Source organism: Bos indicus x Bos taurus, chromosome X, assembly GCF_003369695.1.
Source record: "Bos indicus x Bos taurus breed Angus x Brahman F1 hybrid chromosome X, Bos_hybrid_MaternalHap_v2.0, whole genome shotgun sequence".
Lineage (NCBI taxonomy): Eukaryota > Metazoa > Chordata > Mammalia > Artiodactyla > Bovidae > Bos > Bos indicus x Bos taurus.
The window spans coordinates 84255834-84279515 of record NC_040105.1 but is presented as its reverse complement, the minus strand read 5'-3'; the positions used below and the strand labels follow the sequence as shown (position 1 = coordinate 84279515).

The 23682-nt window shown below is 42.9% G+C and overlaps 1 protein-coding gene across 1 annotated transcript in view; it reads right to left on the bottom strand.

Moving 5' to 3' along the window:
* TRPC5 (transient receptor potential cation channel subfamily C member 5) overlaps positions 1-23682 on the bottom strand; it is a 352695-nt gene that overhangs the window by 172694 nt on the left and 156319 nt on the right. Inside the window, exon 2 of the mRNA XM_027534049.1 lies at positions 20606-21004. Coding sequence (XP_027389850.1) covers positions 20606-20983 — 378 coding nt within the window. The 5' untranslated portion in view covers positions 20984-21004. The remainder of the gene's footprint in view (positions 1-20605; positions 21005-23682) is intronic.

Sequence of the window (23682 nt, the reverse complement as noted above, 5' to 3'; positions counted from 1 at the left end):
ATGACTAGATTGCCACTGTGTTGCCTTTAATCCTGAGGATTCTATGATTAAGTGGACCACAGCCAAACAGATATCCACCAGAACTCCAGAGGGTTTTTTTTTTTTTTTCCTAGAAATGCATCATTGGGATCACTCCCTGTGGAGTTATCAGTGAACTCCGCTGTGGTTTTTATATATACTGGGGCTTTGTATTCTTGCCTCTCTGCTAAACCATTTAGGGTCAGACACCATACCTATTTAATGTGGTTTTGTAATGTAGATTTTTAATAATTTAAAAATACTTTTCGTTTCTTTAGAGCATCCCTGTGAGATTATTTAGCATTATCCTTTTGCTTTTCAATGGTAAGAGGTTAAACTATGAAGAAGTTGAGTAATTTGCCTAAGGCCACATAACAGTTGGGGCTTCCCTGGTGGCTCAGATGGCAAAGAATCTGCCTGTAATGCAAAAGACCTGGGTTTGATCCCTGGGTCAGGAAGATCCCCTGGAGAAGGGAGTGGCAAACCACTCCTCTATTCTGGCTGGAGAATTCCATGGACAGAGGAGCCTGGCAGACTACAATCCACAGGGTCGCAGAGTCAGATATGACTGAGCAATTAACACTATAACACACTACATCACAGTTGAGGGATGAAGTCAACATGAGAACTCTGCTCTCAGACTTTTCTCATCATATCATGCCCTACACCTGATATACACATTGCAAAATCACAGGATTGGAAGAGCCCTTGAGATGATAGTCCAGCTTATAATAGATGTTAAGCCTCCTTTGCAACATTCCTGCCCAATGGCTACTCTACCTCTGCTCAGACATGCCATGTGGTAATAGGCCATTTTATTTCTCTCCACTGCTGAGATGTGGTTTTGAAACTGGGTGGCCACATTTCCTTCTTTCCCATCGAATGTTCCTCAACACCTTTGAGCTGCTCTCTCTAGTATGGAATTCTTTATTAAGAATGCTTTCCTAGGTAGTGGCGTGGCTCACAGCAAGCTGTAAAGATGTACTCCTTCCTATTTATGACTCCATCTTTGTGGCAGCAGTAGTGGTGGCTGCAGAGGTTTCAGTAACCAATATACAGTTCTCTGTCCATGTCCAGGAGCTACATGCTCTAGAGTGGACTGGCCAGGAGACAGTTACTCAGATCAAAGCTTGTGGAGGCTCACTGGAGGGCAACACCTTGGAAAATCAAGCAGTGCTCCCGGCAGGCATGCCTATGGAGGAGACTCTTGGCCAGCGTGGGGTGGAGACCTTGACCACTCTGGAAGTAGCTGGCCACATGCTTGGAGGTAAAGCCCATTGTACTGTATATTCCTATTTGCTGGGAGTACAGACTCTCAAAGCGGCCAGAAAGTATGAAAAGGAGGGATAGTGAGAGGAGGAGGAGACACTGATGGCTGAGTTAAGTGGCAGATGTAGGACAACTGTCACTTCATGAATGTTGTATCCACTTTGGGCAAGAAGAAGGGTGCCAATTTTAACTCTTAAATCCTTTGTGATACTGTTTTGTTTTTTTTCTAATAAAGTCACTTGATGCCTGCTAAGTTGCTTCAGTCATGTCTGACTCTTTGTGACACTATGGACTATAGCCCACCAGGCTCCTCTGTCCATGGGATTCTCCAGGCAAGAATATTGCAGTGGATTTCCATTTCCTCCTCTGGGGGATCTTCCTGACCCAGAGATTGAACCCACGTCTCCTGTGTCTCCTACATTGGCAGCAGGTTCTTTACCACTAGTATCACTTGGGGAGCACAATAAAGCCGCTTGGTCTGTTTAAAAAATGATTTACTATCTTACAGTTCATTCCCTCTAGTTACAAGGTGGCTCCTCACTCATCTGGCCAGCTTATGTTGGTAGACTCAAGGGTCTTTCAAGACATATTTCAACCTGGTTTTAAAGAAGTAGCTCAGGATTGAGAGGGTTAGCTCAGTGTTCTCATTACACCACAGTTTTCTGTCTGGTTACCAGATCTCTGATCCTGAAGACCACGGGGGATAGAAATGCCTTGAAAGACCAAGGCTACCACCTGAACTGTTTAGTTGAATTTATTCAGGCTTCCGCCTAGGTAGTTTAAATACAAAGTAGTGGAAATGACCAAATAATGATCTCCAGTTAAAGACAGCTTAGCTCATTTAAGTATCTCCTCCTAAACAAGACCTATGGTATTATCTCTCAAGTAAGTTCCAGGATCCAGAGAATACTTCTTGTTCTAATCTGACAAGCTATTACCCAGAAAAGCTTAGCACTGACAGCAGAATATGCAAGCCCACCTTGTTGGAATTACTGGTTTACCAGTGGGAACCAGCTAATTTAGAAATCAGCAGTCTCTTATTATATAAAATGATGGGAACTTTAACACTGGAGGAAAGAAATCAGGTTCCCAATAGGGAAGGCAGAAAAATAATGACACCAAGGACAAATCAGTGCTCACCACTGTGTACCTCCTCAGAAGTCCAAGGGAAGGCTATTTGGCTAGTGAAAGCTGTGAATTATGACCACATAATAATAGTCAGAGGGTGTTAGTTACAAACTAAATAGGTTTGGTTTTTAGACACATGTGTTTCATTTATAGAAGACATTTTAATGCTTTCCTGTCTATGGTGCACTAATCTGGAGTCAAAAATATTGTCACTTAGACACTCATGTGACCTTCCTACCTTGAATCTCTAGATCCCTGTCATCTAAAAAGAGAGACTTCTTTCACGGGGGTGATGGAAGTCTTTTGGGGCACCTTGAATCAGAAACCTTGGCCTGGGTTTTTGTTTAGAGCAAATATCAGCTCCTTAAAGTAGAAAATATTTGACTGAAAGAAGGTTTGTAAATCTTTAGACTGTCTTTCCTCTCTACTAAGAGCTGAAGTAGAGGTAATTATTTAGTCTATAACATGCAAGATTTAGGTTAGATGTAAGGAAAACAGTTCAGAATGGGTGACCATGGGTTGTCACAGAATTCACTCTGTGTGGCTTTCAAGACAGAAGAACTAAATTTTAATGTGTTAATAGTAGAAGTGACAATTGAAAGTCAGAAGTTGGCTCTGTTGTAAAAGTCCCTCCATTGAGCTTGGACAAATCACTTCCCCTTTGTGAGTCTCACTGTCCCCATCTATAAATTGGGAGGAAATGGAGTAGACAATCTTTTCAGGTTTGACATTCTATGAATTTCACTTATTCATGTGACAGCATGGTTGGACCTTGAGGACATTATGCTAAATGAAATAAGTCAGACAGAAAAAGTAAATACTGTGTGATGTCACTTACATGTGGAATTTGGAAAAAATAAACAAAGTTCAACTTCCTAATACAGAGACTGGATTGGTGGATATGCCAGAGGTAGGAGTAGGGGAATAAGGGGAAAAAGTGAAGAAGGTCAAAGGGTACAAACTTCCAGGTATAAAATAAATAAGTCCTGGGGATGGAATGTACAACATGATTATTATATAATCATGTTAATAATATTGTTAATAATATTGTGTTAAATATTTGAAAGCTGTTAAGAGAGTAGTCTTAAAATTTTCATCACAAGAAAGAAAAACAATTGTATGTAATTATGTGTGGTGATGGATAAATTGGGGTTTTCCAGGTAGTACTAGTGGTAAAGAACCACCTGCCAATGCAGAAGACACAGAAGATGCAGGTTTGATCCTTGGATCAGGAAGATTCCCCCAGAGGCCGGCATAGCAACCCACTCCAGAATTCTTGCTGGGAGAATCCCATGGACAGAGAAGCCTGGTGGATTCAGGCTACAGTCCATAGGGTCACAAAGATAATATTCTGTTGAATATTTGAAATTTGTTAGAGTACATCTTAAATTTTTCATCACAGGATAGAAAAACAATTGCATATAATTATGTGTGGTGATGGATGTTAACTAGACTAACTGTGGTGATCATTTCACAATGCATACAAATAGCAAATCACTGTTTTGTATACCTGAAACTAAATCACTATTATAAATCAATCATATCTCAATTAAAAAATTACAGGGTACCTGCTGCATTCCAAAAGCTGTTGTGAGGATTCAAAAATGAATAAAATACGCAAAGTCCTCTGAAGAGGTGACCCAGACAACAAACATATATGTCAGAAAGTGCTCAGTGCTATGAAGAATCTTGACACTCAGCAAGAGATAGGGAACAATGGGGAGGAACTATTTTTATACAGAGTCATCAAGGAAGACCTGCCTGATAAGGTAGCATTGTGAGGCTAGATCATTCCTGTAAAAGGTGAGTGTGGCTGGAGCAATCGAGTGAAGTGAGAGTGGTAGATGAGGGGAAAGCACAGGAGCCTAGATCATACAGGGCCTTGAAGGCTTTGGAAAGGGGTTTTGGAGGGCTTTGGGCAGAATGACATGGTGTGATTTAGGTTTTAAAAGAGTGACTCTGGCTGTTCAGTTCAGTTCAGTCACTCAGTCGGGTCTGACTCTGCTCCCCATGGACCACAGCACACCAGGCTTCCTTGTTCATCACCAACTCCCGGAGCCTACTCAAACTCATGTCCATTGTATCGGTGATGCCATCTAACTGTCTCATCCTCTGTCATCCCCTTCTCCTCCTGCCTTCAATCTTTCCAAGCATCAGGGCCTTTTCAAATGAGTCAGTTCTTCACATCAGGTGGCCAAAGTATTGGAGTTTCAGCTTCAGCATCAGTCCTTCCAATGAATATTCAGGACTGATTTCCTTTGTGATGGGCTGGTTGGATCTCCTTGCAGTCCAAGGGACTCTCAAGAGTCTTCTCCAGCACCACAGTTCAAAAGCATCAATTCTTCGGTGCTCAGCTTTCTTTACAGTTCAACTCTCTAACTCTCATACATACTGGAAAAACCAAAGCTTTGACTAGACAGACCTTTGTTGGTAAAGTAATGTCTCTGCTTTTTAATGTGATGTCTAGTTTTGTCATAGCAGTCACCATCTGCAGTGATTTTGGAGACCCCCAAAATAACGTCTTTCACTGTTTCCATTGTTTCCCCATCTATTTGCCATGCAGTGATGGGACCAGATGCCATGATCTTAGGTTTTAAAAGAATGACTGGCTGTTAGAATACTAGATTATATGAGAGATCAATTAGAAGGCAGCTACAATCATCTAGGTAAGAGGTAACTGTGGCTTTGACTAGGGGGAAGTGGTGGTGGGGGGAGGCGGTCATATTCTAGGGTGGTCTGGAAGGATTCAAGGCTTGAAGTCTCTTCTCATGGACATATCATGATTTCCTCTATTCTTTGAGCTTCCTTTAAACATTATGAGTCTCTAATTGCAGTTCACCTACTTCAAACAGAGGAAAGCTTGATTTATCCTTTTTGTGAATTCTCCAAATGATTAGCCCTTCTCAAATCAAAGTGGGAAAAAATAACCTAAATAGGCAATTGATAAGAGAAGGCTTATCCTCTTTGAGCTTGTTAAGGCTATTCTATTCCAAGGCTAAATGCCATTTTATTGGTTGCTAGACAAGAAGACACTAAAAGCCTCTGCATTATCAAGAATCTTTCCAGCATATCAGTCAGGGCTGCCTGATCATCCTACTTGACACTGGTCTTAGACGACTCTCTCAGTGTCCCAAACACATTCTCAATCTAGGGGCTTATGTTAGCACAGCGTCAAACAAAGTTAAGTGTTTGGAAAATATCCTATGTATCAGATCAATGTAGACAATTGGAGAGTTTGGATCAGAATGAGTATATATAGATAGACTTGTCACATTTCCTCCCTTTTTTATGTTTCCTTCCTACTAAGGAAATCTAGGAAAATGATTTGCCGTATAACTTGATACTTGCCGTCTTTTCTGAAGTAACAACTTTGCTGCCAAAAAAGTCAGGGCAAAGAATGAATTTTATGGATTTTTGCCATTGTCTCGATAATAGAACTCACTCCTCTGCTAAAGACCAACCTCTCTTCCTGTTTCTGTCACCTTTCGACTTCTCTGGTACATAAAGTGTAGGCCTGTCTCATTCTTTTCTGTGCCTCCAAATTGTCAAACTCTAGCTAAAACAGCCATACAGACTTTCCTTCCTTTGAACAAAGATACTTAAGCACTAACCTGGAAACTTATGAATAAAAGTGATGAAGCATAAATAACCTTTAATACAAGCTCTCTTACATCAGAGACAGACACTAAGACATTTAAAGCATCACTTAAAACAAACCTATACTTTTATGCAGAAAAGTTAAATTGAGAGTAGAAACGAGCTCTGCTCTTTGCTCCAGAGTTGCTGTAAAACTCAGGGTAGATTGCTTTTTAATAAATCAAGGTGAACATTTTTGAAGAATGAATAAATTGCTAATGACCTTAATATACAATGAGTTTAGATACAGACAGTAAGAAAAAGATGACTCTAGTAGAAGAATGGGCTAAAAAAAATTAACAGTTGATTCACAGAATACAAATTTCTTATCATATGAAAGGATGTAAAACACCACTTACATGAAAAAGAAATTCCAAAGTAAAACAGTAATGAGATAGTAGCTTTTACCTGTCAGATTGGCAAAGATTTTTTAAAATCTTTGATTTTTTTTGCAGTCTGTGATTATAAGGATGTGCAAACCAAGCACTTTCACATGATGTTGGTAGGAGAACAGTTTGGCAATATGTATCAAAATTAAATAATGTACATACTCCATGATTCTAAAATCTTATTACTATGAATTTACAGATATCACTCAAGTGTTCAAACACATAGACAGAAGGATATTCATCACAGCATTGTTTAGAAAAGTAAAAACCAAAACCTAAATGCCCTTGAAACAATTTAAATGTTCATTAAGAGAAGACTGTTTAAATAAATAAGGTACATTTTTTTTGGTCAGTCACATGGCTTGTAAGACCTTAGGTCCCCAACCAGGGGTTGAACCTTCACCCTCAGTAGTGAAAGAATCAAGCCCTAACCACTGAGCCATCCAGGAGTTCCCAATAAGGCAAATTTGTATTGAAAGTGGAAGTCACTCAGTCATGTCTGACTCTTTGTGACCCCATGGACTATACAGTCCATGGAATTCTCCAGGCCAGAATACTGGAGTGGGTAGCCTTTCCCTTCTCCATGGGGATCTTCCTATCCCAGGCATTGAACCCAGGTCTCCTGCATTGCAGGAGGATTCTTTACCCGCTGAACCACCAGAGAAGTGAAAGTGAAGTTGCTCAGTCATGTCCAACTCTTTGCAACCCCATGGACTGTAGCCTACCAGGTTCCTCGGTCCATAGGATTTTTCAGGCAAGAATACTGGAGTGGGTTGCCATTTCCTTCTCCAGGAGATCTTCCCAACCCAGGGATTGAACCCAGGTCTCCTGCATTGTAGGCAGATGCTTTACCGTCTGAGCCACCAGGGAAGTCTGAGCCACCAGAGAAGCCCGTATGATATAATGTTGTCATTAAAAGAATACAATAAAGATAAATATCCTCATAGGAAAAGATGTCACAATGTATTGTTAAGGAAAAAGAAACCAATTGCACAACATTTGTGAAGAGAAGTCTGTGTGTATTTGTGTATATTTGTTTCTGCTTAATATGCAGATACCTAGGAGGACACGGCTATATCATTCATAGTGGACTTGTGAGAGTGGGAAATAGGATGTTTTCCTTCACATGCTTTTATACTGTTCTAATCAAATCACTGCAGATGGTGATTGCAGCCATGAAATTAACAGACGTTTACTCCTTTGAAGGAAAGTTATGACCAACCTAGACAGCATATTGAAAAGCAGAGACATTACTTTGTCAACAAAGGTCCATCTAGTCAAGGCTATGATTTTTCCAATGGTCATGTATGGATGTGAGAGTTGGACTATAAAGAAAACTGAGCACTGAAGAATTGATGCTTTTGAACTGTGGTGTTGGAGAAGACTCTTGAGAGTCCCTTGGACTGCAAGGAGAGCCAACCAGTCCATCCTAAAGGAGATCAGTCCTGGATATTCATTGGAAAGACTGATGTTGAAGCTGAAACTCCAATACTTTGGCCACCTGATGCAAAGAGCTGACTCATTTGAAAAGACCCTCTTGCTGGGAAAGATTGAGCACAGGAGGAGAAGGGGACGACAGAGGATGAGATGGTTGGATGGCATCACCGACTCAATGGACATGGGTTTGGGTGAACTCCGGGAGTTGGTGATGGACAGGGAGGCCTGGCGTGTTGCGGTTCATGGGGTTGCAAAGAGTCGGATACAACTGAGCGACTGAACTGAACTGAATTCTTACATTATTATTACTTTTATAGAAAAAACTCCAAACTAAACAAATGGATATGGAAAAGGGTGCTGATGACCTTGGATCTTGGTACTAGAATAATTTGTTACCTCAGAGAGTTAAGAAAGAAGGGAGCGGAGAAAGTAAAGATGACAAATATTCATTTTGGTTGGGTAGACAAAGCCCAAACTGTCTTAAACACCAGCTGTCTCAGCTGGGTTAGAAGCCTTCCCCGTGCAGGCCCACTGGGAGGAAGGGAGACAACAATCTGCCTATTTGATGACAACAGGATGGATTGGAAGATCAGCAGAGGTCATTTTTAGCCCCCAAATTCTATCCACTATTCCATTATGGAAAATGGAGCTGACAGAGTTACAAACATCAAATCACTCCAGGTTGTCCTTGAAGATCAGAAGGGGACTTAGAAATTACACTCTCCAGCTTCAGAGGTGTTTATTATGGGTCATAACATAATTTTCTTTTCTTTTTTCTTTCTTTTCTTGGGGAACAGGTGAAAGTGGGACCAACTTCTTCTCCCTCTCTGACCTGACTTTTTTGGAAGGTTCTTTCAATGCTTTTTTCTCATCTGGCTCACAGCCCTCCTTTACTCATGGACAGGTAATAACAATTCACTTGATAGCGAGGGGAACCAGGAAAATTTCCCTCATCCAAGGTCCTGGTAATCATGTGCTAACTACCTTCTATCTACCAAGGACTTCAGAGGGCTGACATACTTCTTAGAATAGAGACCAACTGCTAGACTGGGGTCACTTAAACCTGCCAGAGGTCACGAAGTATGCATTTATTGCTAGGTCCCTGAATCTGGGATGAGTCACCTGAATCAGTGAGGTAACTCTTCTTCTGACTCCAGAGGCTTTCTGCTGATACAAATAACCATTTTCCTCATCCCGTTTTGTCTGGTGGCTTCACTATCCTTCCTAGCCTAGGGCTCAATTTATCAGTGACAATTCGGCATGGTGTGAGGGGGTCATTAACCAGCCCTCTTTTCTTAAGCTATCAACCCTGTGCCTGTATTTTGAACTTTATTCTACAGTAAATAAAGAGCAAGTGTGGTCATTTGAGTGAGGTGATTAGATACCTCTATTCCCACATATACAGCACTTTCTTCTCTCTCACAGCATGATGTTGCATTGGCCAAAAAGTTCATTCAGGTTTCCCGTAACATCTTTCAGAAAAACCTGAAACAACTTTCTGTCCAACCCAGTACTTTGACTCATTGTTTATATGTTTGCCTCCTCACTTCAAATAAGTTGTTCAAAGGGACTTCATAACCAACTGTGTGTGGATGGCTGAAGGAGAGAATGAAGATGAAGACATTTGCACGTTTCAAATCTAGATAATTGAATGGATAAATGGAAGGGTAAAAGGTTCCATCACCTGAAAAAGGATTCACTGAATGAGGAAGAGGATTTGGAGGGCAAAATGAGGGTGGTCAAGGATTAAGAACACAGGCTCTGCTGCCAGCCTGCCTAAGTTTAAACCTGGGTTTGCACTTACTAGCTGTATGAACTTGGGAAAATCATTTAAGCTCTTTATGCCTTGATATCCCCATTTGTAAGAATGGATAATAGTATTATCCTGTACCACAGGATGGTTTTATTGAATAAGTTAATGTAGGTTATGTACTTAGATTCATGCCTGGCACATACTAAGTGCTAAATTTGTATTTTTACTTTTATTATTTGACATAGGGGATTTAAATGTTTGTGGTACATTTAAAATGTATTCTGAAATTTGGAAAATAAATTACAGGTTTCCTAATAGATAATGGGCTAGAAAGGGAAAAGTCACAGAACTATGGACAGCATCAATATCAAAGGGATAAAAAGATAAGGATTTGTAAAAGAGACTGAATGACAGTGGTCAGAGAGGGAGGGAGAATCAGGTAGTCATGCTATCCTGGAAACCAAGAGAGTTGTTAAGCTAAGAGATTAAAGTGGGACAGACATTGGACCTGCAAGTACAGGGAGTGGGTGGAAGAGAGGAGGGAGAGAGTGCCATTTTAGGAAGAAGATAAAAGAAGAGGGCCAAAGATCAATATGTCCAGCTTCTCACAAATATTTGTTGAGGGGCAACCCTGTCCAAAAGGCCCCTGGGTGGCCATAGACTCATTCTCCTTAACTACAGCTAGGATCAGAGGATAAAGAAGGAGGGTAGATGAGAAGAGGGACTCAAGAACTACTGTGTCCAACAAGACTGAAGACCCACCTGGCCAAGTGTCCTGACTCTGAGTGAGGTATCTGGGGCCTTCCCCCATGAGGTTAATCCCATGAGGGTAACGAGGGACCCAGGCATGGCTTTTATCACCAGCCATTCACTCCAGAACCTACTGTGAACTGGCCAACATCACTCCCACTACCCATGTCATTGCTCATTCACTTCTTTCTGACAAGTATCCCATCTCCTTCTTTATTCCTTTCCAGCTTAAAGCCTAGTTCTTTTCTGAAGTGCTCCTCCCCTGAAACCTCTTTGTCTACTTGTAACCAGATTGGCCTTCCATATCATCCACATCACACATTTTAGATAATGTAACACACATTTCCTTGCCCCGTTCTATTTCTGTGCCATGTTTGTTGTTGGCGTATGGAGAGGAATCAGTACAAGGCAATGTTTGGTGCTCTGGGATAGGACAGCTGGGAGGATAGTGCTGAGTTTTAGTTTTGTGCTGATATTTCACACTTGAACTGAGTTTGCGACAAGAACCATAGGTTGAAAAAAATGAATAACAGTGAGGAACCTGGGGTGAAAAGGAGACAGAAGATGACTGTCCTCTAGATAACTGTGCATGTGATATGAAGGAGGAGGTGGGGGATAATATTATACATGTGTGAGACACAGCCCAGGGACAGAGGAGAACAGGAAAGTCCCTAATTAGACATGTGTATGTGGGCCACATACAACCATGAGCTTGAGGCTACAGAACGAAGCCCTGAGTTGGTGGGAACCCTGAAAGGGGTGGGACAGGGGGTGTTAGTCATGGCTAAAAAAACCTCATGTGTTTTTATTTAGTGACTTGCTCTTGAGATACTTTCAGAGTTCTTCCTTGTGAAGTATTATGCAGCTAGCTCCCTTGGCTTACTTGGGACCAAATTTAATTACACTTTTCTTTCTGAAAGGCAAACATCACTAGCTTAAGTCTTTTGTGTCCCTTGGAACACAGGAGGCCATGCCCACTGGGAGGGGTGGATGGGTTGGACAGCCTGTGCAGATCTTTTCTCCCCATGAGACTATCCATTTCTTGAGGGCACTCACTGTATCTTTCAGTTTTATCGTGAGGCATATGATTAGTACTCAGACATACTTAGAAACTTGAATCGAACTAAAGAGAATGAATCACTTGCTGGAATTCTGTCATGAATGAGTTGTTTTAGACAGACACTATGTGTAACTGTTTTGGTGATTCTCAGCTTTGTTGTAAATGTTACTGCTTCTGATGATTCCTTGGTGGTAGCATAGGGGAGTAGAAATAGTGGCTTGGGAGACAGGAAGCTTTTGTGCCAGTTTTGGCTCAGCTGAGGGACCCTGGGCACATCGCTTTAGACCAAATGACCTCTAAACTCTATGATCCTACTCTGTGAGTGAAGTAGACTATGTCTACAGAAAGTCAGCACAGATAACGGGAGAGGAGAGAATTCACTTCATCAGTTTGGTTAATATGCTGCCATGTGGTCATCCTGACATTTTCTTCCAATGAAGTGGCTGATTTATTTTCTTGACTTGATTGACACAACCCAGGTTTCTGGCCTAGCTCTTTGACCTTGGAATGAGAGTCATAGAATTAAAGCTTTAATTCAGATTATTATAGTGATAAATACCTACTGTTATATTGGGCAATTCAGGTACCAAGGGGTTAATAATATTTTGTATTAATTCTAATGAGATGAGTATCATTATTGAATGCTATGTGCCACAAAGTATATCAGATGTTAAAAAATAATTCTCATTTAAATCTTACAACAACTGATGCTGCTGCTAAGTCACTTCAGTCGTGTCCGACTCTGTGCAACCCCATAGACAGCAGCCCACCAGGCTCCCCCGTCCCTGGGATTCTCCAGGCAAGAACACTGGAGTAGGTTGCCATTTCCTTCTCCAATGCATGAAAGTGAAAAGTGAAAGTGAAGTCGCTCAGTCCTGTCCGACTCTTAGCGACCCCATGGACTGCAGCCCACCAGGCTCCTCCATCCATTGGATTTTCCAGGCAAGAGTACTGGAGTGGGGTGCCACTGCCTTCTCCGAACAACTGATTAGGTAGGTAATATTAACCTCATTACACAGATAAGGAAACATGCTCAATTAGGACAAACAACTTTCCTAAGGTCTTGCAGTCTGAACTCTTAGCCACTGTGTGCTAGTATGTGTTTTATATATATTTAAAAATGAATAAATGAGGCACTTCCCTGGTGATCCAGTGGCTGAGACTCTACACTCCAAATGCAGGGGGCTTGGGTAAGATCCCTAGTCAAGGAACTAGATCACACATGCTGCAACTAAGAGTTTGTATGCCGCAACTAAAGATGCTGCATGCTGCAACTAAGACATGGAGCAGCAAAATAAATATTAAAGATGAGTAATTGGCAGTAGAAAACATCAGCATAGTTTCAACTAGTAGGAACAGGAATAGTACAACTGCCCATATATTGAGTATTCACTATGTCAAACATTGTTCTAAGTAATATACATGGATTATTTCATTTAGTTTTCACTAGAACTCTATGATTGGAGAAGGAAATGGCAACCCACTCCAGTGTTCTTGCCTGGAGAATCCCAGGGATGGGGGAGCCTGGTGGGCTGCTGTCTATGGGGTCGCATAGAGTCGGATACGACTGAAGTGACTTAGCAGCAGCAGCAGCAGCAGAACTCTATGAAGTAGGCTCCATCATCATTCCCATTTACAGATGAAGAAACAGATTTGGTGAGATTAAGTGACTTATCCAAGGAAGCACACCTACTAAAACAACTAAGACTCCAAAGCTTCTGATCCTTCTACCATTCCAAGCTGCCTGTAAATAGCAGGGTGACTTTTGCCATTCTCTCCTTTCCTTTCTTCCCTCATATCGAGTGTTTGTGATTTATAGGTCAGAAACTGTAGGACCCCTCTCTATGCATCAATCACCTTTTCCCAGGCCCTCAGTGTCCCTTCTATGCTCTGCGATCTCTCCGTGGGACCAAGGATCAGATAGGGGAAGGGAGAAGCGAGTGCTTTGTTGCTGATTTTCTACAATCTCAACACAAACAACTTATTGTGTTGTTGAGACTTAATCTCGCTAACTCATCTTTGAGACCAATTTTAATTTGAAGTCATCTGCCACAGACAAATGAGTAATTATGGCAGAGCCCAGAGGGGTGGGCCATGGGGAGAAGGTTGGCTTGGCCTCTTTCCACCTGCCTGCATTGATGCAAGTGACCAAGAAAGAAAATGACTTGGGTGGGCTGTTGAGGCAGAGGACAGCAGCTCTACCTCTCTGTTGCTCAAACCCATAGACTCCAGTGAATGAGGAGTGATGACTGTGAGGTCATTGCAGCAGAAGGGAGACTACTGTCATCAAGGCCAGGGCGAAGGAGGTAATCTGTGAGCTGGGCCAGCTCACTCACCAGCCTCTCCCTTTCACTGTAGTACTGGCAGTGCCTCGTGGTGAATGCCACTTACCAGCTGGTCTCTCCACACAGCATCACAGGCTAAGTCAAACTGATGGAGTGAAGCTGGAAATAATAGTCACTGAACTCTATCTAGCATGAAATTTTGTTTCAAAAAACTTTAATATATCTTTATCTTATTTTTTCCTCACAACAGGCCCCTATATTAAGTAGGCATAGATATTGTTAGCTTCATTTTATAGATGAGGAAATTGAGCTATAGGATGATTCCGTAACTGGACACTTGGAAAAGACCTTAGGACTTGCCCAAGGTCAGTAAGTCTGTTAGCTATAAGCTGGCTAACATCTCAAACTCAGGAATAGAATCTGTCATTCTGTATTCTAGAGCAGTGGTTTTCTAGTTATGCTTGCTCTTCAGGGACTGAAAATGTTTGAAAAACACTTGTCTAGACTAATATTTCTCATTGAAAGTGTAGTGGGTTGGATTGTATCCCCCTCAAAAGATATGTTCAAGTCTTAATACCTGGCACCTGTGAATGTGACCTTCTATGGAAAAAAGGGTCTTTGCAGATGTAATCAAGTTACAATGAGGTAGTTCTGGATTATGCTGCTGATACAGCTGCTAAGTCACTTCAGTCGTGTCTGACTCTGTGCGACCCCAGAGACGGCAGCCCACCAGGCTCCCCCATCCCTGGGATTCTCCAGGCAAGAACACTGGAGTGGGTTGCCATTTCCTTCTCCAATGCATGAAAGTGAAAAGTGAAAGGGAAGTCACTCAGTTGTGTCTGACTCTTAGCGACCCCATGGACTGCAGCGTACTAGGCTCCTCCATCCATGGGATTTTCCAGGCAAGAGTACTGGAGTGGGGTGCCATTGCCTTCTCCGAGTTCTGAATTATGGTGGGCCCTTAATCGAATGACTGGTGTCTCTATCAAGAAGACAGGAGGGGGTCTGGACACAGACACACAGAAGAAGGACACTGAGGAGAACTGCATGTAATGATGGAGGCAGAGATTGGAGTGATGCAGCTACAAACCAAGGCATGGGACAGATTCTTTCTTGGAGCCTCCAGAAGAAACCAAGTCTGCCAACACCTGCATTTTGGACTTCTGGCCTCTTGAACTGTGAGAGAATACTTTGACTTTAAGCCACCCAGTTAGTAGTAATTAGTTATGACAGCTGTAGGGAACAAATCCAGGGAGGCACATAGACCTCTTTCCTGGATAGGGGTGGGAGTGGGCTTATTAAAATGCTGGTTCCATTTGTATCATTTCTTACTTACAAAACAGAAAGAAACTCACAGACTTACACAATGAACATATGGTTGCTGGGGGTTGGGGAAGGATTGAGGGAGGGGATAGGGAGTTTGGGATGAACATGTATACACTGCTATATTTAAAATGGATAACCAACAAGGACCTACTGTATAGCACAGGGAACTTTGCTCAATGTTATGTGGCAACCTGGATGGGAGGGGAGTTTGGGGGAGAAAGGATACATGTATATGTATGGCCAAGTCCCTTTGCTGTTCACTTGAAACTATAACAATATTGTTTGCTAATCAATTATGCTGCTGCTGCTACTGCTGCTGCTAAGTCGCCTCAGTCGTGTCCGACTCTGTGCGACCCCATAGAGGGCAGCCCACTAGGCTCCTCTGTCCCTGGGATTCTCCAGGCAAGAATACTGGAGTGGGTTGCCATTTCCTTCTCCAATGCATGAAAGTGAAAAGTGAAGGTGAAGTCACTCAGTCGTGCCCAACTCTTAGCGACCCCATGGACTGGAGCCTACCAGGCTCCTCCATCCATGGGATTTTCCAGGCAAGAGTACTGGAGTGGGGTGCCATTGCCTCTCCGCTAATCAACTATACCCCAATACAAACTAAAAAGTATAAAAATGCTGATTCCAGGCCCAAACCCCCAAGATTCTGATTCTGTAGTTATGCAACAGGGTTTAGGCGTCTTCATTTTGACGAGTTTTCCATAAGCACAAAGCTTGATCTTTGAGCCAGTTTTAACCATAGACTGATTCAAGGCTCCTCTTGGGACTGAAACTGGATTTGCTTCCCCTGCTGATCATGCTACCCTGTCAGTTCCAAGATTCACTGGGTAAAGGGAGCAGGTTTGATGGACAAGAAATAGGTTGTATTAAACCTTCTGTATAAACATTTTTGAGAGACTGCAGAAAACAATGAGAATTATTTCAGAGTGTTCACCCCCAAGGAATCCCAAGTCCCCCAGGTGGCCAACATCTATCCCTAAGGGAATAGGCTGTAGTGGTTAGGGAGTGGATGCTGCCAAGAGGGTTGGTTTTCTAGAGTAGCAAGAAGACCACAGAATAACACACACACACACACACACACACACACACACACACACACACACACAGTCTTCTACTTATTGTCTGCTTCAGGAAATTCTATCTGATAGAGCATTACCATTTTAACTTTAAGATTTGGTCCCTATTAAAGATGCAGGTGTCCATGTGAGTGCCAATACTTGAAGCCAGTATCAGCCATTTACAGCCAGCCTCTGGTCTATATTTGAGAGCAGTTTTTGATAGGCTAGAAGAGGAAGAAGAGCATGATGGTCTGGGGCCAGGGTCGAGCAAAGGGTGTCTGGTTGCCAGCCTGAAGGCAAACTTCTTTGTCAGTAAATCTATAGAGGGCACTAGTTTATCCAGCCAAGACTGAGGGAGCTCAGCTGTTCCCAGTCCTTTAGTGAGCTAGGGGAGGGCCTCTGTGAAAAGGGTCGGGTGTTTGGATTCTGTGTAGAGGAGAAGTGCCTTCCTGAGAGTCACCTGCCCAGCTGGACCTGAGGCCCTTTAGGAGTCCTGTGTTTGCTCACACCCCTGACTGCTCCCAGGTAAACAAATCTTGTTTCTATCTCCCAGAAAGGCAGAGCTCCAGCACTGTGGCACCCTGTTGTTATAGATACTGATATGTGACTTATCACAGCAATTGTCAGAGCAATGGAAGAAAAATGCAATTTAGCACCAACTGCTCGCAGGGGTTGTGTGAGAAGAGAAAGCTGCTCAAGAGACCTGGAGAGGGAGCTGATGGCTTTCTGGATTTATATATATGGTATGATATTCGAGTGTGGACAAAGAAGGTCTTATATTCTCAGTGAGTCTGGAAGAACCTTGGTGAAAAACAGCCTGTCCCAAATAGCTTCACCCATGTTTCATATCCCTGACATTCCACCAGGAGTGCTTCATTTCTGTGAGTTAAGCACTGCTTTTATGAAGGGGAAGATCATGCCTTAAATTATATTGTGTTGGCCAAAAAGTTTTTTTGCTCAAGGAATACATTGTTCAATAAATTTCTTGAAAAGGAAAATATATATTTTAACTTAAAACTAATGAACTTTTTGGCCAACCCAGTACTTTAGAATGAGTTTGCCAGGTGCCTTTCTTCCTCAGGGTTTCTAGAGCAATGGGGACAGATGGGAAAAGGGAAAGTGGAAGTGTTAATCTCTCAGTCATGTCTGACTCTCTGTGACCCTATGGACTGTAGCCCACCAGGCTCCTCTGTCTATCGAAAACTTCAGGCAAGAATACTGGAGAGGGTTGCCATTCCCTTCTGCAGGGGATCTTCTCAATCCAAGGATCGAACCCAGGTCTCCTGCACTGGCAGGTGGATTCTTTACTATCTGAGCCACCAGGACGAGGGGGAGCCCATCAAGTTAGGATTTGGCCTACTTTCCAAACTCAGAAATAGGGCTGCTATTGGTAATGCCCTCTTTGGAAACTCTTCTGTGTTCTGCACTCTTTCAAAACAGTTATGATGCTAAATGGGATTGAATTTGAAAGTCCAGGATGTCTTGTTCAAGCAGCTAGCTATGTGCTTTTCCAAGAGATACACATAAGCCCTTCTTGCTCATCAGTAAGTATTTATCTGTCACCCATTATATACTAGGCACTGGGTCAGGTGCAGATGGCGGATACATGAAAACAAAGGGGCATAATTAGATTATGCCTCCCATTTAAGAAACCATCTAATTATGAAGTCTAGTAAGGCTAGCTTCTTTCCACAAGTAAGGCTGACCTTACATATGTACTATGTGCTTGGTGTCAAGTGAAGGGTAGAGTCAATGGCTACATCATCTCAGAGGTGGGCAGGATCATCATGGAGGGGAGTAGCTGGGTAAGCCTTAGTTCAGATTAGCACATTAAATCACCCAGACACTTAGCAGGGCTCTAGAGAAAAGGGGCCCAGAACAAATCCGTTGTGATGGGGATGGTGATGTGGACTGGGAGTGGTCTGCTTTTCTGTATATCCAAATCCTATAGACCTGTCCTTTCCAGAGAGGTTATCCATCCTCCACTGATGTGTGTGTGTGTGTGTGTGTGTGTGTGTGTGTGTGTGTGTGTTAGTCACTTAGTCTGTCTGACTGTTTGTGACCCCATGGACTCCTCTGTCCATAGGATTCTCAAGGAAAGAATACTGGAGTGGATTGCCGTTTCCTTCTCCCCCTCCACTGACGTACCCTGTCTCAAAACTCCTGTGCTGGGAGTTCTCAGACTTACCTCGGACAGCCAGGGGAGCAGTGTAGCCTAGTGCTTAAGAGGGTGGGTTTAGGGGCCAGGCAGCCTGGGTTTGAATGCTGGCTCTGACATTTATACCATCCTATGGCTCAATTTGTCTCATCGGTATCATGGGGACAATCAGAATAGTGCCTGCCTCCCAGAGTAGCTGGGAGGATTAAATGGTGTGAGATGCTTAGCACAGTGCAGTTGCGTGTGATTCATTCATAAAATAAATATTTATTGAGTGCCTTTGATATTGCAGGTACTCTCCCAGTGCCGGGATATAGCAGTGGAAAAGAGAGATAAGGCCCCTTCTCTCTTGGCACCGTATTAAATGTTGATTCAGGCTCTTTACCCAAGGAACTTTTAATCTAGCATCTTGTTTTCTGCTCTGTCAATTCCAATTCCTGGTCTTCGAGTTATCAGTTAGCTTATTTTCATTCCTTTTTGTTTAACTAGGCAAGTATTAAAGCTATGACTTCCCTTTAAACTCAGCTTTGGTCATGTCCCATAAGATTTGATGTTGAGTGTTTCCATTATCAGTATTTTGTAAGCACTTTTTGAGTTGGGTTTCAGTTTGTGCTGTTTGTACTTTTTAGTGTATTGTGGTATTCCATGTTGATGACTGTATTCTCTTTGCTACATGCCTCTATGAACATATGTGCTAAATCATATCCAGCTCTCTGCAACTGCATGGATTGTAGCCTGCCAGACTCCTCCATCCATGGGATTATTCAGGCAAGAATACTGAAGTGGGTTGCCATTTCCTCCTCCGGGGGATCTTCCCGACCCAGGGATTGAACCCCAGTCTTCTGCATTGGCAGATGGGTTCTTTACTACTGTGCCACCTGGGAAGCCCACTACGTACCCTACTATGCTCTGAAAGAAGAGAGACAGTGGAGACCTTCCTGACTTGTGGCATTTAAAAGGGCCTAGAGGGAAACAAGACTAGAAAAATCATTAATGAAGGGTACTGAGTGCTAGGCTTTATGGGTTTGCTTCTCTTCTAGTGAAGAGCCATTGGAGTCACTGAAAGGATGAAAAGGAATGAGAGGATTGTTATGTTATTTGGGGAAGAATAAACCATGTCATTGCTGAGGACAGTTTGAGAGAAAGAAAGAGAGTCCAGATAGGAGTCCAGATAGAAGCTTTCATGCTAGTCTAGTATAGGGATTCTCAAACATGAGCAGCATCATAGTCACCTGGAGGGCTTGCTGGGCCCCATCCCCAGAGTGTCTGATCCAGTCTGATCCAGATCCAGTCTGATCTGGAGGCTTTCACATTTGTGTTTTCTAACAAGTTCCCCTGGTGATGCTAATGCTGATGGTCCAGGAAGCACACTTGGGGAATTACTCATCTAGGAGAGAGATGATGAGAACCTGAGGCAGAGTGGTAGGAGATGGGTTAGAGAGGAAAAAAAGCACATAAAAGATATTGGGAAGGAAGAACTCAACAGGGCTTGGGGATTGAACATGAAGACAAGGGCGAGGAAGGACTCAAAGGTAACTCCAAAATATTAAATTTTGGTTCCTCAGAAGATAAGAGAATCGCAGAGGCAAAACTCCAAACATCTAGGGGTGGAATGTAGTCACATGAGTGAGACTGAGAGATATGTGTAATTCCTGGATCCATCTGCATCTGTGCCACAGCACTCAAGTTTAAAGGCCTCCTGTCCTTCAGGAAAGAGCAGGTGAGGAGAAAACTCAGGTCTGTGTTTCATCTCTCCTGCTCTCAAATGTAACCTTTGAGTAGAGGAAGGAAATGAAGATATAGAGCAGGAGGTAGGGAGCGTAGAAAGAGTTAGAATATTCTGGAAATGGAGAGCACAATTTTAGGTTGTGTGGATGCTCAGTTGCTCAGTCGTGTCCTACTTTTTGTGACCCCAAGGACTGTAGCCCACTAGGCTCCTCTGTTCATGGGATTTCCCAGGCATGAATACTGGAGTGGGTTGCCATTTCCTCCTCCAGGGGATCTTCCCTACCCAGGGACTGAACCCATGTATTTTGCATCTCCTGCACTGGCAGGCAGATTCTTTACCACTATGCTACCTGGGAAGCCCGAGTATTGAATATATGTCAGCAAATACTAATAAGGAAAAAGCAAATGAGTAAAACTCAGTATGGGCCATGCAGGGTGGCTCTCTGATCCCACGTGAGACCACTGGCACTATTTTGGAGAGGAGAGGGTTGCCATTATAGGGCTTCTCAACTCCAGCCTACCTAACCTTCCTGAGTTTCATGGCTTCTGACCCTGTGATGCTGTCTTGTCCCTGGTTATTTCCCCAGCTGTAGGGAATTCTTACCTGCTTCTCTCCACTGGGCCGCCTGTAGCTGAGCAGAAGCTCCACAGCACCCACCACTTCCTTGCGGATGGCATAGAGCAGTGCATCGCCAACATACACACTGTGGTTCAGCAGGAGCTCCATGATCTCCAAGTTCTCATTCTCAATGGCAATTAGCAGGGCGCTCCGGCCCAGTGGGTCCATGCAGTTGATGTTGACATTGTAGTAGATCTCGGCCTCCTGGAGGGCCTGCTTCACAGTGGCATAGTCCCCCTTCTCCACAGCATTGAGGAAGGCCTTCTCCTCAGCAGAGAGCTCTGTCTCTGCCCTCACAATCTGCAGGGGAATGCGGTCTCTGTATGGTGAGTAGTTGACCTTTTTGTAGTACAGTTGGGCCATGGTTCATAGCAATTTTGAAACCTAAATGAGGAGATAGAGGGAGATCAAAGATGTTGTTAGATACCTGCAGCTCTAAAGTGGTCAGTTATGGAGGCAGCCTTGCTAGGGACTTGAAAAATCCTTAGCTGTTTTAAAGCTACAATCTTTCTCCTCTTGCAAAGGAGTATATAGAAGAAAGATCCTGGGCTTTTGGGTCAGAAAGACCTGGGTTCAATCTCTAGCTTTACCAGGTCTGTGACCTTAAAGAAGTTACTCAAGCTCACTGTGCTTCAGTTTCTTATTATTAAGCTTGTTTGTGTAAGTCACTCAGTTATGTCCAACTCTTTGCGACCCCACAGACTATAGCCTGGTGGGAAATCCATGGGATTTCCCAGGCAAGAATACTGGAGTGGGCTGCCATGCCCTCCTCCAGGGGATCTTCCTGACCCAGGGATTGACCTGGGTCTTCTGCATTGCAGGCAGACTCTTTACCATCTGAGCCACTAGGGGAGCCCTGTAAAGCTTATCAATATTAATAACATTAACAGCACCAGGCCCCATGCTAAAGACTAATTCCTATCTCATAAAGCTATTGTGAGAGTTAAATGAGATAATGACTGATCACAGTAACTGGTAAAGAGCAAACCTCCTGAGACATGGCACAAGTTAGTTTTTTCCTTCCCTTCTGCTGTCTGGAAATACTCATGATAATACTTCTGATTGCTGATGCAAAGTTGGACCTCATTTTTGGCTACTTTTCTTTGGACCGTGGGCCTCTGCTAATTTGTAGGATTACATTTGCAGCTGCCCTGGATGCAGATCCTGGATTGAAATCCTGTTGGAATGCTAACTGAAGCCTTCTTCTGACTGCTGCTCACTGGGGAAAAGGGTACTGACTCCAACACACTACAGTCATGTATCGCCTCTAGCCCCTCCTGATGTTTTTCCTCCACCACCTAAACCAAGCAGTTGACATATATGAGAATCTATCTGATTCAATTCTGAGAAGTGACTGGTCTGTTTTACATGCACTATATCTAAAGCCAGATTGTAATAGAAGTGATTTCAAAGCAAAACCTATTAATGCATTCCTACAATATGTTTAACTTTCTCTGGGAGACCAAGAATAAAAGATAGTCTTTGCCTTTAATTGCATAGAATGAATCACAATATAGAGCTCTGCCTTGTAGTTTACAGATTGAATTCGTACACATTTCTCATTGACTCCTTGTACTAGCCCTATGAGATGGGAATGCTTATCCTCCCCAGGGCAGATGAGGCTCAGACCCATGAGGTGACTGACTCCCCTTTCCCTACCATCCCTGGGACCTCCAGGACTCTCTGGAGGCTGAGGTTGGATGATGTTATTTAAGTGTCTTTCACTACTGAACTGTTTTGCCAGCAAAAAGAAATGGAAATGTGATAAAGGGCCTCTTGTCTCATCTTCTGGATATAAGAGATGATGAAGACATGTGGCTTCCACAAACATTTGCCTTATTCTTCCAGGTAATTACATCTCTGCTTTGGCAGAGTGAGCGGCATATATTATATCAAGTGGCATTTGCAATTCATGCACTTGTGATCTTCTGGGAAGTTAGTGTTTGAAGGTTAGTGTTGCCTCTTGCCCTGAACAGGCCCAGATGACAAATTTCTCTCTGCATCCAAATCTCAGGAGAGCAGACTGCTGCTTGGCTGTTTTGAGAAGCACTGATATTTTCTTGTGCTACTTTCAAGTAACTCAGCAATGACTAAAGGAAAGTGGCATTTACAGGAAGCATTTGTCACTAAACAGCAAATTACTTTAATAATGCTAATTGTAGAACACCTCCCTGCCTCCCTGTCTCCATTATAAAGAAAAAGGGAGGAGAAAGAAGAGACAGTGAGAGCTCCTGAAAAGAGACTCAACAGCCCAATTCAGTTTACATTTTTTAATTAATCAACATGATCACAGTGGAAGCCTTCAGCATGCCTAGCACTGTACTAGTCACCTTTGAAACAGAAGAAAGAAAAAGGTCCCTGTCTTCATCATCTCCCACTTGGACCATTCCACACACTTACAATGAGTCATTCCAACTCCCTTCTCTCCCCTTTCAGATTGTCTTCCACACTACCCCCAAGTTATCCTGTGAAACACAAAGCTGATCCTATTTCACTCTCCTTGGTTTGTATCCCACTGCTTTTGAGATGAAATCAACACTCCTTTCCGAGATCTACTTACTAGGTCTTGGCTTGTGTTTGTTTACCTATCTAATGTCATTTGAAAGTACTCTCACCTTCATCCACTGTTGTTTAGCCCTGTAAAGCTTCTTTTGATTCTTCCAACATGCCAAGTATTCTCCTACCTCAAGACCTTCGATCATCTCCTGGAACACTGTCCTCCAACTTTTCATTTTTCAAGCCTCAACTAAATGTCACCTCTTCAGAGATGCCCTCATCAACTGCTCTCTATAAAGTAGTTCCTTCATATTCTTCTCTCCATTGTAGCCATAGCCTTTTCTCTTCTTTCTTGATGTTAATCAAAATTTCTAGTAACACAGACATATGTCTTTGTCTTCCTGAGTAATCATCTGTTCAGTCCAATTTGCTTTAAAGCTCAAGTGCAGAGGTTGCATCTGTCCTGACTTTTTAGCATTCATCCAAGCCCAGTTCCTGGCATACCCTGGATGCTGGATATAAGTGTGATGAATGAATGAGTAAACCTTCCATGATATTCTCTCATC